Source organism: Mercenaria mercenaria, chromosome 12 (assembly GCF_021730395.1).
Source record: "Mercenaria mercenaria strain notata chromosome 12, MADL_Memer_1, whole genome shotgun sequence".
In the NCBI taxonomy this organism is placed as follows: Eukaryota; Metazoa; Mollusca; class Bivalvia; order Venerida; family Veneridae; genus Mercenaria; species Mercenaria mercenaria.
Window position 1 is genome coordinate 22,554,638 of NC_069372.1, and position 14,925 is coordinate 22,569,562.

Consider the following 14,925-nt stretch of genomic DNA (forward strand, 5'->3'; position numbering starts at 1 on the left):
ACTGCCGTAGACGAACTTTTGAAACTTACTTCCCTTAGATTCAAACACACCCCGTTTGTACATTACAAGAGAACTTAACCTTTGATTTGTATCAATCAGTGAAAGGATTAAACAATGACGAAAGTTGGGATTAAGTGTTTTATGTACGGCTTATATTAAAACTTTACGTTTGAAATATGTCTACGTAGGTCTGATCGTGTTGGTTTTCACTATTTACTACCTGTATCGATGACAGTTCATCAGCAGTTTGATGACAACTCGATGACGCTTCAACGAAGGGAGCATTTGAAAAGTGAAGATCTGTAAATCTAAAATTAGAAAGAGAGAAAACAACAACAATCATTACATGATTTCAATAATCAGAAAAATTACATCTTTTCCAGTTGAGTGACATTAGATATCTATATAACATACATCTGTGCTATGTTGTGTCAATGACATTATGACCGTCAAATTTTGCCCCGGAGCGGCGGCATACATGTGATTTAATCAGAAGACCATTCCCGACAGCGAATGAAACATTTTGTACAACCATGGCTCTAGGGGGATTTAACAAAAAAGGTTGTCCTAGTGGGGATTAGACAACAAAATTTTTGAATGTAATTCCTGGTTCGGCCCGCCACCCCCCGGCGGCAAAATATGCAGGCATTATATAAACAGTATAGTTATTGTAACTTTTGCGCCCAATTCGACAATTTACAACCTTTCGGCTGTCATATTTTCATTTTTAATGCAAGATCCATGAAATGTTACTGATACAAGTCGATTCTCGGTGTCACAAAATTCAAATTTTTTTATCTAAATAAACGAAACACACTGGTGCCCTGAAAGACGGTACGTAAAATTCAACTTTGTAGCGGTTGCAGACCAGAAATCGACAGCAGAAAGCGAATTTCGTCAATATTCTGTCTCGCAGAATCACTTTAGGTCGGTGTTATTGATAAGAAGATAACAGTTTACATTCAACTAGATCTATTAATGTGTGATTGATTATTTTGACGTGACTCTGCTTATTAAATACATCTTTTCCATTTTTGTTAAATAACTTAATAACAAAATAAATAATGGCCATTATCTTCTGGAAAATTGTATTTAATTCTGGCACTATCAACCCATTTTGATCATTTTAAAACACGCAGTTTTCTCTTCTGCATTTAGCAGATTGTAGATGAGTACCCCTTGAATAATGTGGAGCCTCAAAACAAGTATGCGCGTGCGCACTGAAAGCACATGCAACATCCCCCAGCGAGAGCTGTCACAACATTTCGTGAACAAATGTAAATATTCCAATTTTGTAAGTTTTATTTACCGATTTGCAATTGTTGCAGTGGATGTTGCACATAAAGCAAACGTCTGTGTACTTGTCAACCAATGATCAAAAAGAACGCCGAAATAAGCGTTTGCGCGACTGTCCGGGTTTCTGGGTCGTTTCTGGGTCGTTCGAAATTCTGGGTCGCCAACCATAGAATTGTTATGTAGTAAGCCTATAGTTTTACTCATTTGGATTATCGAGATGTCTTATTTCATGATCTGATATTTTATAGTTGCCATTCTCCTATAGATCTATTGTCGAAACAGTTAACTGTTTTCATATTTTTTATTCATGCTCAGTCATGCTTCAACATGAACAATATGAGGATCGTTTTTGTACAGATTGCCAGTTTTTAAATGGACATTATGAATTTATCTGATTTATGAAATATCGCATACTTCGCATAATAGGCTATTTATTTTTTTCGGCCTCCGCGACCTCGACTATTTTGAGCAGGGGTGGTGACATGATTTTGACATACTTGCCATTTGTTTTAACGTTTCACTATTGCTGCTACTCATTTCTATTTAGTTTGGTCGTGCCGTACAGGCATCGAGAAAATGTCTGATAGATCTAAGCGGTGTCTTATTTCAAAGTAGGCCTATTTGTAAAGATTTGAAATAAAAGTAAGATCAATTAGTAAATTGCTTTTCTTTATATTAGGTGACACAAAAAGCAAGGAAGATGTACCAAACACAGCATCAGGTAAGTATAAACAGGATTACACCGTGGAAGGACAGCAGATTCTTATATTATATGGCACTGAATACGGATGTAGCGAAGAAATTGCCAAGCTGTTGTATGATAGGTGAGAAAGTTCAAATTTAAAGTTAGATAAGAAAAATCATTAGTTATTTGATAATTAGATACTGAAAATATAGATGTATTGTATAACTTGACTATTTGCCTCACACGGAATGAATGAATTAGATAATAACATGTTTGAAAACAAGAACAACCACAGCATCTTAAGATCGAAAACCTACGGCAGAGTATGTATGGCTGTTACACAAAAGTGAAATAATTACCACAACGACAACAGCTGACAAAACAAATCAAATAAACACAGTTAGTCCCGCGCCTTGGAATTGTCCATGGCAGAAATTTCCACTAGGGTGGAAGTCAAAATTGATTATTAATTTTATATTTTAAACGACATCTATCTTGTATGACTAATGTTAAATACATAAGAAAATAATTATTTAATTTCTAAATGCTTATTACATGTAAGTCATAACATCTTAATGTGTATCTTGTATTGACTTTTAAAAAATTTATTTTTGCTACATATTTTTTTCTAAAATGGTGATAATTATATTTAGCTTAGAACGTGAAATTTTCATTAACAAATCAACTACATTGGGTTTATTTCTAGGATAAAAGATATGAACTCAGAAAACAGTGAGTTTTGCTTGCAACCAAGAGTGATAAATGCACGAGATTACAGGATCATAGATTTCACCAAGGAACAGTTATGTTTTGTTGTGATTTCAACCAGTGGGGATGGTGAGTTTAGAACTTCACATTGATCTTTCGTTGCTTAACTAAACCTAAGGAGTCAACGTTTGTTATCAACTCACTTTCAAGTGCCCGGTTGTCTAGTTGTATCACGCTTGACTGTCAATCTAGACGTCGAGGGTTCGAATCCAGGTCCTGGCATTGGCAATTTCGTAGCTGCTCCAGAGTCTGTCCTACCTAACAAGAGACCAGTAATGGTTCTTTCAGGAAAGATGGCTTCGCACGTATCGGTCCTACACACCAGGCACGTTAATGAACAAAACTTGTCTATTCGCCAAGAGCTGGACTAAGTCAGCCGGACATGTCTTTATCTATGATTTTTTTCTCTTTTCCAGGGTTTTTCTCTCGTCCTGTCCTCAGTCCCTCTGGTCAGGTCGCTCTGTTTCTGTACTGGTAGAGGATGAAACATTAGCACCATTAGTGGCTGCCTTTATATGTATACCGCCTTTGAAAGTGTTTTTCATGAAAAGGGCGCTATATAAATGTGGTGTAATATAATTCTTTATACAATGAATTCTTTTAAAAGTGTATTGCCATGAAGCATTTTTAAGATCGTTATTCATTTCGTTCTTTGCAAAATTACAGGTCATATGTGATAAACCATGTTTTACATTTCATTTCGAGGTATAAGAGTGCAAGCTCTTCACGGTTAACTGCTGCACAAGATCCATTAGGAGTATTGAAGAGTTGTACACGACAGCTATATATTCGTTTCTTCTTTTGTTGAACTCTAAAACAAAATAGGAATTCCACATGAAACCCTGGGAGATACATACATTTTATACAATCAATGTATTTTTGGTTTTGTGTACTAGCAATAACCCAGTCAGCTGAATAAAATCGGGTTCAAGGCATTTTGATAAACCACACACTGCTGCTAGCTGACCAAAGGGTCCCATAGAAGGAAGCAAAATATGTTTTGAGAAAATGAGAAAAAATGCACCAAGGGAAAGGAAATAAGGCAATAGTTGAAATAAAAAGTTAGAGTCCATGTCGTGGAGTTTCATTCATTCTTGAAGAAGGAACTTTTATTCTTTTCTAGGTGTCCCACCAACAGATGCTAGACCGTTTTATGAATTTCTTCTTTGCTCTGAGACACGTATTGATCATCTGAAATTCTCTGTTCTCGCACTTGGTGACTCCAACTATCCACAGTTTTGTAAGACAGGAAGAACAGTTCGTGAAAGGTAAAATATTAGATACTAATTTTGGTGAGGAGAACCTCCGTGGCCGAGTTATTAAGATAGCTGTCTTTAAACCACTTGCCCAAAGTGTTGGTCCGAGCTTCTCCTTTCGGGCGGCGTAGAATTCATCATGTGAGAAAGCCATCCAAAATGGCCTTAACGGAAGGTTGGTGGTGTTATCCAGGTACGCATCCGAAATGAAATAATGCCCGAAGGGGCACCTGGGGTCTTCCTCCACCATGAAAAGTTGGAAAGCCGCCATATGACTTAAAATTGTGTCGATGTGAGGTTAAACAAAAAATATCTGATGACTCTATCTTGTTTTCCTCCTCCACTAATTTGGTTTGAATCAGGCTTGAAACGATACGAAAATAGTATTTTAGGAAAGTTTGTGACTTACTTAGTATCTCTTGATAAAGATGGTTCTGCTACTGTAAATGCCATAGTACTACACTGACAGATTGTTATAATTTATAATCAGCTTGACGGATACATATGCACATGTAAGACCATCCAGCTGGCATACGGAAGGTCGGTGGTTCTACACAGGTGCCCACTTGTGATGAAATAATGCACGGAGGGCACATGAGGTCTTCCTCCACCATCAAAGCTGGAAAGTCGCCATATGGCCTATAATTGTGTCGGTGTGAAGTTAACCCCCAAAAAAGTAAGAATATGATTTCCAAGTATTCTTTTATTTTTTTGAATATTTCGGCTTGCTGTTGCATCTTAATATTTGGATTTACACATCACTATGCTTGGTGACGGTATACATACAACTTTATGATTAGAGATATGGTTTTGAATGTAGTATTGTGGAATCCCCTTTGCATATATTGGATTGAGCCTCATGCGGCATTTATGGGATAGATGTTGGACTCCAGGGATATCGTTATTATGAAAAGCGATATTTTACTAAATTTTGCTGTCGTAGTTTGACAAGATATATCAAATATTGAAAGGAGATCCATTTCAGAATATTCAGTCATTGATTTTGTTGCAGTACACCTAAAATATTTTTCATCGTGGAAGTTTTTTGAATCGCAAGTACACAGATTATGATAGAAATGTAGGTGTGTACATGTGTCTAATAACTGTTCAGTCCGCATTTGTGTCTTCTTTTTTTTTTTTTTTTTTTTTTTGTTGGGTTTAACGTCGCACCGACACAATTTTATGTCATATAGCGACTTTCCAGCTTTTTAATGGTGGAGGAAGACCCCAGGTGCCCCTCCGTGCACTATTTCATCGCGAGCGGGCACCTGGGTAGAACCACCGACCTTCCGTAAGCCTTTGTGTCTTCTATCTGAAGGTAATTTCGATTACTGTTTTTCACCCGGAATGAAGAGTGCGCTTAAATTTTACTGTGGTTTGAAAGCGTTTTTCAGATGGACCGTGACTCACTATCCTTCTTAGTACTGCAGGTATACCCTCGTGACTTGAGATTTTCGTACGTGGTCAAAAGTATTGCTCTCAGGTAAGATCTTATTCATGTAAAGATATTTGGAAATGTTTTCTTTTGGTGAACAAAAATCGCGAAATACTTGGTTCCAAACATTTAACTATTTTAAGGATGGGAAACCTTGGAGCTGCCTGTGTAATTGGCCGACAAGATGTAGATATGGAGGACTGGGCCGTTATAAACAAGTGGATAGACAGTGCCACCAAATACATACCCTCAGCTCACCTCAGCACGTCACTAGACTATATACAACATGATGATATCACTGAAGAAAAGTATTCCAGAAATAGACCGTTTATGGCTATATTAAAAGTACTTATAACTTTGAATAGAAGAAGAAAAAAATGTTTCTTTTGTCAATATTTAATAGACAAAACTATACCAATTAAAATTATTGAGTATTGATTAAGACCTTTGATTTCAGGTGAAAATAAATGCGTTACTTGTTCATGTCTAAGTAATTACAGTATATTTTTATCATCATTGTTCGTATACATTTATAATTTTTCATCTGTAATTAAGATTATTCATTAGTCACGTAATAAAAAATCCTGAAATGCGTCATGCACGTTCAACATAGCTATAGTACACATTTTTTAAACTAATCTTTTGACATTGTAGACTAAACATTTACTTACTGTCTGTGGTCATGAAAATGATAAAGAAACTATACACTGTGAATTCGACATCACAGGAAGTGATCTCACGTGGACTTCAGGTACACAATTCTTGCACATGCTATTTGCAGTAACAATATAATTATAGTGTCCAAATTAACAATGTGTATGTTTTGAATATGTTTGTAACTATAACATGTTCTAGGTCAGAAATGTAAAATATTGTTATAGTGCTGCGCTCCTCAGTACGACCAGTCTGTTTGTTCAAACTTTGATTCCCTTTGTTAAATTTCATAATTCAGGTTCCATGAAGATCAGGTAACGGAGGAGAACAGATTTGTTAAAAGGATATGACTTAACAGAGTATAGGAAGTTTGAGAGATGTATCCACATAACACTAATGCTGAAATCAAATACTACATGTACATAAGACTCATGCTGAAATCAAATACAATATCTACATAACACTCATGCTGAAATCAATATCAATATCTACATAAGACTAATGCTGGACTTAGATACAATATCCACATAACACTCATGCTGAAGTCAAATACTATATATCTATATAAGACTCAAGCTGCAGTCAAATAATATATATTTGCATAACACTCATGCTGAACTCATATACTATAATATTTACATAACACACATTCTGAATCTACATAGCACTCATGCTGAAGTGAAATACTATATCCACCATAAGACTCATTCTTAAGTCAGATTTTATGTCCGCATAACTAGATATTATATCCACAGAACTCCCGTGCTGAAGTCAATCTGCGTTACACTCGTGCTGAGGTGAAATACAACATCGGCATCGCTTTCTTGCTGCAGTCAAATACTTTAGCAGTGTAACTTTTCTGCAGAAATCTAAGACTATATCTGCATAACATTGGTGAAGAAGACAAATACCTTTATAGTGTGTTGTTGTGTCAAATTTTGTATTGTAGGTGATGCATTAGGAATATATCCACAGAATAACCCTCCAGAAATAGACTACCTCATAAAAGCTATGCATTGCTCAGGCAAAGAACAAGTTAGCAAGCCGTCTTGGGCTTATCAAGATAGTAATGATGAACATGAATGTGAGTATATTATTTTGTTAGTCTTCATGCAAATTTTATTCAGGCATGACATATTTTGATTTGGAATTGTTACGCTTAGCTTACTACAGAGTTTGTATTTAGATATCAAAAACGAATAATTATTGTAATAAAGCTCAGTCGAATTTTTTTTCTTAGTATGTAACTCATCATTAATAATTAAGGTTTCTGCATACCGTTCTGGCAAAAAGGACTATGAGCCAGAAAGCAATATCGTTTCAGTATTATCTTGATTTCAGCTAAATGTACCCTGTCTTCTGTTCTTTTGAAGTATTACGATCTTAAATCTGTAAAGCTTGATTTGCTGGAAGCTTTAAAACAAAACGTCTCCAACGGGGAGGAAAAATCATTGATAGAAAGCTTATTCGAAAAAGATGTGAGTACATTTAGATATGTAAATAATTCAGATATGTAAATAATATCTAATATTGTTTGTGCTGGGATTGATTTATATACCGCTCATTAAGATGTGAGTACATCTATGTTAATAATCTTTAATATCTTGTTCACTAGTATTGATTTTAATATATACTGCTCTCAAATCCCTACTAACAGTTAATCATTTTCTAAGAGAGAAAAAAAGCATATTGATGAATCTTCTATATCAGTTTGATTATTTAACACACAACTTATATAAGTATCTGTACTGTATTAGCTACGCTATTTTCTAATTATAAAAAAAGGGGGGGGGCCTCCGTGGCCGAGTGGTTAAGGTCGCTGACTTCAAATCACTTGCCCCTCATCGATGTGGGTTCGAGCCTCACTCGGAGCGTTGAATTCTTCATGTGAGGAAGCCATCCAGCTGGCTTACGGAAGGTCGGTGGTTCTACCCAGGTGCCTGCTCGTGATGAAATAATGCACGGAGGGGCACCTGGGGTCTTCCTCCACCATTAGAGCTGGAAAGTCGCCATATGACATATCATGTGTCGGTGCGACGTTAAATCCAACCAAAAAAAAAAAAAATAATAATTATAAAACAATAATAAAGCAACATTTCAGGTAAATGTTTTGTTTAATACTTAAAGCTTATATCAGTAGGGTAGCTACAAGTTTTGAATTAAGGACGTGGTTTCAATAGCTCGAAGTGTATAAAATTTGTTACATAGAACGTAACTTGATGTCTCAATGGGCTGAAATCAGTATCCTGTTAGATTGTTTTTCGTTCGTGTATTTAACCCTCATCATGCTGGACACGATTGATTTTGCCTTTGCGACCAGTGCAGACCAAACTAGTACTGTCCAAATTGAAAGATGGACAAGTTCATTATAGAAATTTAGCAGGGAAAGGGTTAATGGTCCGGCTGACTTCAGAGTTTCAGTTGCAGTACATCAGTTTCATTTACACGTTTCAATCTCTTTGTTTTGCAGGTACTTCAATCAAATAACCTTCCACAGAATTACTTAAAGGAAAGAGAAGTTGCAGATATATTAATGGACTTTAAATCGCACACACTTTCAGTTAATAAAGTATTAAGTTGCATGAAATCTCTTCAGCCAAGATATTACTCTATTTCTTCATCACCTAAAAAGGTATGTAAATATATTTGAATTGTACCCTGGATTTAAGTAAAATTTTATATAGATTATTTCAGTTATTTATTGACTGCATTTAGGACATAAATGTTTGTGTATGAAAATCTATATTTTCTGTAAAAAATCATAAACAGTTGAAACTTGGTGGGGCCTCCGTGGCCGAGTAGTTAAGGTCGCTGACTTCAAATCACTTGCCCCTCATTGATGTGGGTTCGAGCCTCACTCGGGGCGTTGAATTCTCCATATGAGGAAGCCACCCAGCTGGCTTACGGAAGGTCGACGATTCTACCCAGGTGCCCGCTCGTGATGGAATAATGCACGGAGTCTTCCTCCATCATCAAAGCTAGAAAGTCGCCATATGACCTATAATTGTGTCGGTGCGACGTTTAACCCAACAAAATAAATGAATGAAACTTTGCATCTCGAATTCCACTCTATCGAGAGTTTTATTTTAGATAACCGAAATTCGACTTAAATATTTTATGTACGTGTTTTTGGGACGGAACTTGAACATGTCTTCGAGATATCCGGAATTTTGAAATAAGCGAGTTCGAGATATCGAATTTCAACCGTTTTTGACATCATTTATAACGTGACATTAACAAGAGAGTTATTTTACTTAATATCGAGGGACCTCGTCGTGAAGTTTAGGCCGCTGACTCCAAAGTTTTTCCCGCTCACGGCTGTGGGTTAGACACCCACTGAACGTGAAAAAACATTCACGGAATGTCGGTGATTTTACCCAGGTAATTATGTGAAATAATTTCCGGATTGGCACCTGGTGTCTTCCTCCGTCAGAAGCTGGAGAGTCGCCATATGACGTATCATTGTGTCTGTGTGACGTTAAACCTAATACAACAAGCAAAATGAATGCTTGATATGGTCGTAATAAGGTAACCATAGTAGACTTGTTATCATTTACAAAAGTTTATTTTTGCACACAGGATGGAAACAAGGTTTGTGTAACGGCCGCCGTTGTTAGATACGAGACGTTAGGACGGTCAAGGACGGGAGTTACTACAACTTTTATACATGACAGATTAGATATAGACAACATTTGCCCGGTTTTTATGAGCCGAAATCCAGATTTCAGGCTACCTGATAACAGCCAGGTGCCTGTTATTTTGATTGGCCCAGGAACTGGAATAGCACCGTTTATTGCATTCATTCAGGAAAGGGGTTAGTTAACAACTTGCTTCGTGGACAATAATCATGTTATGGGAAATATTAAACGAAATCGGGAGTGTCATTGTATTGGTTTTGGAATTGTTGAAAGAATAAAAATAAATCAGTAACTACTGATATAATAGAACTTAAAGTAAGGTATATTATCTTACATACTGCAGCTTCGTTTATATAATCCAGAAAACACATGGTTTTATCAATGTTGCAAAAGTCACAGAAGTCCTATATGCCAGTTTTAAAGCCTATATGGGGATGCACAGGTCAGTGTGTAAATTCGATTGAGGTATAATTTATCTTTCAGAAATGGAAGCATCCTGTGGACTGACTTGGTTGTATTTTGGGTGTAGACATAAAGACAGAGATTATTTATACAAGTCTCAGTTAGGTGAGACTGTTTCATTTATATGGGTTGCAATACTTCATCCGGTATTTTCATAATGCAAAGCCCACTTCTCAAATTTTTTCAATGTTTCGTTCTGAATTTTGTTATATAAGTACAGAGTACTTGCACCAAATTCTCTTAAACTATTATACATTTAACGATACTCTTAACGCTTCCTCGATCGGTGTTTTATGCAATATATTTCTTATTACCATAAAGTATACATATGAAATTTCTCACATGTTTAGAACAATATGTTTTATATAACATATTCAGATTTCAGTGAAATTGCAAAAGGCTATGAAATCTACTAATTGATTATGTAAGCTCGAGGCAATTTGTAAAAAGTCACAAAATACACATAAATGCTAATAATTTGAGAACGAAGGAATTTCTTTATAATGCAGGAAAATCGGGACAAAAGCAAAATCATGGCTTCTTTATCCTGTCATACCCGAAAAAATGTGTCTTGATATTTGATCATAAATATCTGAAATTACTCGATGTCACTCATTACTTATAAATGATATTTGCACGATTATCAAAAAGCAAAACATTCAGGTATATTTGATGACTATTTCTAGACAAAATGGATAGAGATCGTACAATGAATAAAAGAATATCATCACATGAAATTTCGGTATGTTATGAAAGAAACATTTTTCCAGACATGTGAGAACTTCCATACATATTTTACTTTTAATATGAAGGATATTGCAAAGTATATCGAGATGACGTTAGAAGTTTCGATTAGTTTATCATTGAACTTTTTTTTCCTGATTTCCTGAAAAGATTAAATAAATGATTCTTGCTATATTTGAATCATTATAAAAAATAAAGAACAGCTATACAATAGGAACAATTGTTTTGTTCTACAGAAAAATGGGCTGCAGACGATGTTGTACGCTTATCTGTTGCATTTTCACGAGACCAAGACAAGAAGGTTTATGTACAAGATCATATCCAAAGGGATTCTCAGGCAATTTGGCAGCTCATTCACAAGGTTTGAAAAAGTTGCCTTTTCATGACGTTTTTAATTAATCTTTCTATTAAGGTTAATAGTGTTTCCAAAATATGGACGGACAATCTTTTTTTTTTCGATGCATAGTCACTAAATAAGAGACTGTGGAACCGTGGTCAAAATTCTGCTCTTATCGACCAGGGTTCATACATGCAACCTCTGGAATAGGACAGGATAAGATAGAGCCAGACATTTTACATCCTGCACGAATGAATGGACGTTGTATTATAACATTTGTATGTGCAACACCACTTGGCTGTAAAAGTAGAGCTTACAGAGCAGTTGACACTGAATATTGATTAAATATTAAGTCCTTTATTTCTGGATGACATATAATTAATAGTGCGTAGATGAATGCACCACAAACTCATTATAACTTTGTCAGACATGTTTATTATTTTTGCTACTCTTATTTAGTAACCTTTACTTCTTATTGTCTTCCGTATCACTTGCCGCACACTGTTGTGGATTCTCCTTTGGGATGTAGAATTCTTTCATGCGAGGAAGCCATCCAGCTAGCTTACGGAAGATTGGTGGTTCCACCATAGTGCCCAACCGTGTGTGAATTAATATCCTTCCACCATCAAAAGCTGGAAGGTCGCTATATGGCATATAGTTGTCTCGGTATGTCTAAAAACTCTACAACAAAAAAAAAACTTACATGGTAAAATGATGGAAAAGATACAAATTACCGACTTCCTTTTCAACTACTCCCAGTAAAATCATCGTGCATTTTGATGTTTGCAAGTCATGCGTTCTAATGTTAATGCAGAGGAGTGGTAATAAGTACCTGTATGCGGGGAACCAGTGCATTTCTTCCAGCAAATGAATTTGATCTACATAGTCGGAAACAACATCAACTGAGCTTAATTTTAGATATCTCTTCAGTTTATATTTCTGTGACAAACTCTTTCTTTCAGGAGAATGCCAGTATTTTCATATGCGGAGATGCTAAACATATGGCGCATGATGTCCATGTGACACTTATAAATACTGTGGCAGAAGAAGGTGGTATGGATAAAAATGAAGCGGCAATTTATCTGCAAAGAATGGAAGAAAATAGTCGATACCAAAAGGATGTTTGGGTGGTTTAAAAAATTGCCGGTGTAGTTTTCAAAGACGTCAAAGCAAAATAAATGTGGCCAAAATTTATATAAAAAGTGAAAAACTATTTTTTTTATTTTCTAACATGGGACAAGACTATATGCATTTGTAATAACACTGAAGTTTGGTTTAAGCTAGTGTTCATCATAATATTTTAACCTTAATGAAAGTACAGTCAGAAGAGCATTGATTTTGTTAATTAAGCGTACTCACAATTTTATTATTGATTCTCAATGTTTTAGAGAAAATACATTTTTTAAGATTTATCTCTATCATTATTATTTTAATTCCTTCTTTGTTTTATTTTAATTATTTAATTTGTTTTAATTGACAGAAAAGAAAAAACCCGGTACCGATGGTTTAGCATTGTTTCATCTGATAACTGCTACTCTAAAGCTCTTGAGTGTTCTGTTTCCTATATAAATCAGATCTGTACTCAATATAAGTCATTCCAATGAATATTGTCAGTGAATAGTGTATTTACTAATTTTAATTCAAATAAAGAACCGGTTTTCCTAGCAGTCGCCATGTTTGTGCACACTGTAGAGATGTTGTTACGGGACATCCAGATTCTGACCGCAGCTTCTTTTTGTGATTTTATTAGATTTTGCATCATTTAACAACATGTGTATTTCATAAGCTTTAGGAATGTAACTTTTAGGTGATTGTAATGCAGTTCATTGTTTAACATGCGGATGTAATGATTGATTTTGTGTTTGTGTTTTTGTTGTGGTCACCTGCACAATGCGACCTGTGGCGAAAGCGTTTTCACCCCATGTTGAATTCATCGGGTGAATACACGTTCTGTGTGAAATGCCCTTAGCCAGAAAAGTCTCAGTTTGAAAACTAACAAGAATTCTGGTCGTTCGCTTTTTCATTTTGGTTTATCAAATCACATCTAAAATATGTAGGCTTCAAAGATAATGAGAACAAAAGTTTATAAACAACGACCATTAACCAATCCTATTTTGAACAGGAATTATATATTTTCATGTAGATTTTTGTGTAGCGGATACGGTATAGAAGATATTTTTAACGTGAATTCTATATTGTTGCCGTTTTTATATTGGTGTCATAAATTAGCACAATTATTTTTGATAGCGAGTAATTTCTTAGTTGTGACACGCTTACATGACAGTGATATTAAATTTATTAACTTCGCTAAATTGTTTGTTCTTTTATTATCTAGTTCGAATCTTATTAAACAGAAAACTGCTATTAAGTAGTAGCCCATTTAAATTAAATTGAAGTCCACGCTTCCGATGAACAGCCTGCTTGACATGCTAGCCTGAGCCGCCAGTATTAGTTACCGGGAGACCCTAGCAGAATGTGCCTGGCAGAGTGTCCAGCGAAGTGGTGTCATAGCACCAGCCCACTTATTAATGGGAGTAGGCAGCTTAGCTGTAAGAAAATAGCAGAGCCAGAGAATTAACTGAAGTGGTACCATCATCGTTGCCCAAAAGCAGGTAAGAGTGAGCCAGCAAAGTGGACACAGCCCAGCCTTATACAAGCAGTGCGAAAAACCAATACGTGAAAGTGTCTACCATAGCTCTAAGGATCTAGTCACACACTACCCTTTGTCATGTTACAGTTTTCAGTCAATAGCTACTCCATATAGTCATTGTAATGGAGTAACTCAATAGCCTTTTGCAATAGAGTTCCACAAATGCCCCTTATGCCATGAAACATAATGGTATTTTTTGCACTTAGTCATATTACAACTACGTCCCTACATTTTGTACTCAATCTCTCCTACAGTTTCCATCCCATTTAAATGCAATTTGGTAAACTTCATCAACATGAAGTGGGTATTCGCATGATTTTTAATTACAACTACCTCTGTACTTATTGAATTCCACCTCTACGATTTCCATTGATTTCGAATGAACTGTAGTATACATTGTCAACATGATGTGGACATGTGTATATTGTTGGGACATTCATGTCTCATTATTATTTTTGAGCGAAGGCCATTTTTATACGTAACCAACAACTACGCATGTACCTTGTACCAACATTTCTATCCAATTGAAATGAATGGGACTTGGTATTCATCATCAATATGAAGTATTGTTTGGAACTTTATGTCCGATTTTCTTGCAGTTGGCTTTTTTTTTACTTTATACTTCATTCTATCAAGAGTTTTCAAGGGACATGTGTCATACAATGTTGACAGCATTTTTCTGGAGGGGTCTTACTAAAGTTTTGACAACAGCAATCTCAACTGCATCACTTTTTAAAGTACTACATTGTTTTTATAGTCTATTATTTTTCATTTTTGGAAAAAATACTTCATTGTTTTTATAATTCAGTAGTAATCTTTTTTTGGAAAAAGTACCACATCGTTTTTATAATCAAGTATTTTTCCTAACTTAGGCAGCTCCTATATAACAGTTAGTTGCTTTGTTAGGTTTTAGCAACACTGATTCAATATAGGTCATAATAATTTCATGTCAAGGTGACCGCAGGTGCTCTTTTAACACGTGAAGTACTTGTCAATGCAT

General features: G+C 35.6%; 1 protein-coding gene across 1 annotated transcript; it reads left to right on the forward strand.

Annotated features, from left to right (window-relative positions):
* The first annotated feature begins 1,925 nt into the window (after window positions 1-1,925).
* LOC123534735 (NADPH oxidoreductase A-like) lies at window positions 1,926-13,587 on the forward strand. The gene is made up of 12 exons (XM_053519418.1): window positions 1,926-2,120; window positions 2,688-2,818; window positions 3,873-4,017; window positions 5,584-5,785; window positions 6,095-6,191; window positions 7,044-7,178; window positions 7,436-7,572; window positions 8,565-8,726; window positions 9,674-9,908; window positions 10,216-10,299; window positions 11,175-11,299; window positions 12,238-13,587. Exons 2-12 carry the CDS (start codon window positions 2,698-2,700, stop codon window positions 12,409-12,411), a joined length of 1,617 nt encoding a protein of 538 aa, XP_053375393.1. The 5' UTR covers window positions 1,926-2,120; window positions 2,688-2,697; the 3' UTR covers window positions 12,412-13,587.
* Window positions 13,588-14,925: the final 1,338 nt, after the last annotated feature.

What these genes read in the sequence shown, in the direction of transcription:
- LOC123534735 (XM_053519418.1), top strand. Translation starts at nt 2,698, where the DNA reads ATGAACTCAGAAAACAGTGAGTTTTGCTTGCAACCAAGAGTGATAAAT. An exon ending in GATTTCAACCAGTGGGGATG is followed by an intron (nt 2,819 to 3,872) that starts GTGAGTTTAGAA and finishes ATTCTTTTCTAG; the next exon opens with GTGTCCCACCAACAGATGCT. An exon ending in CGTTTATGGCTATATTAAAA is followed by an intron (nt 5,786 to 6,094) that starts GTACTTATAACT and finishes TTGACATTGTAG; the next exon opens with ACTAAACATTTACTTACTGT.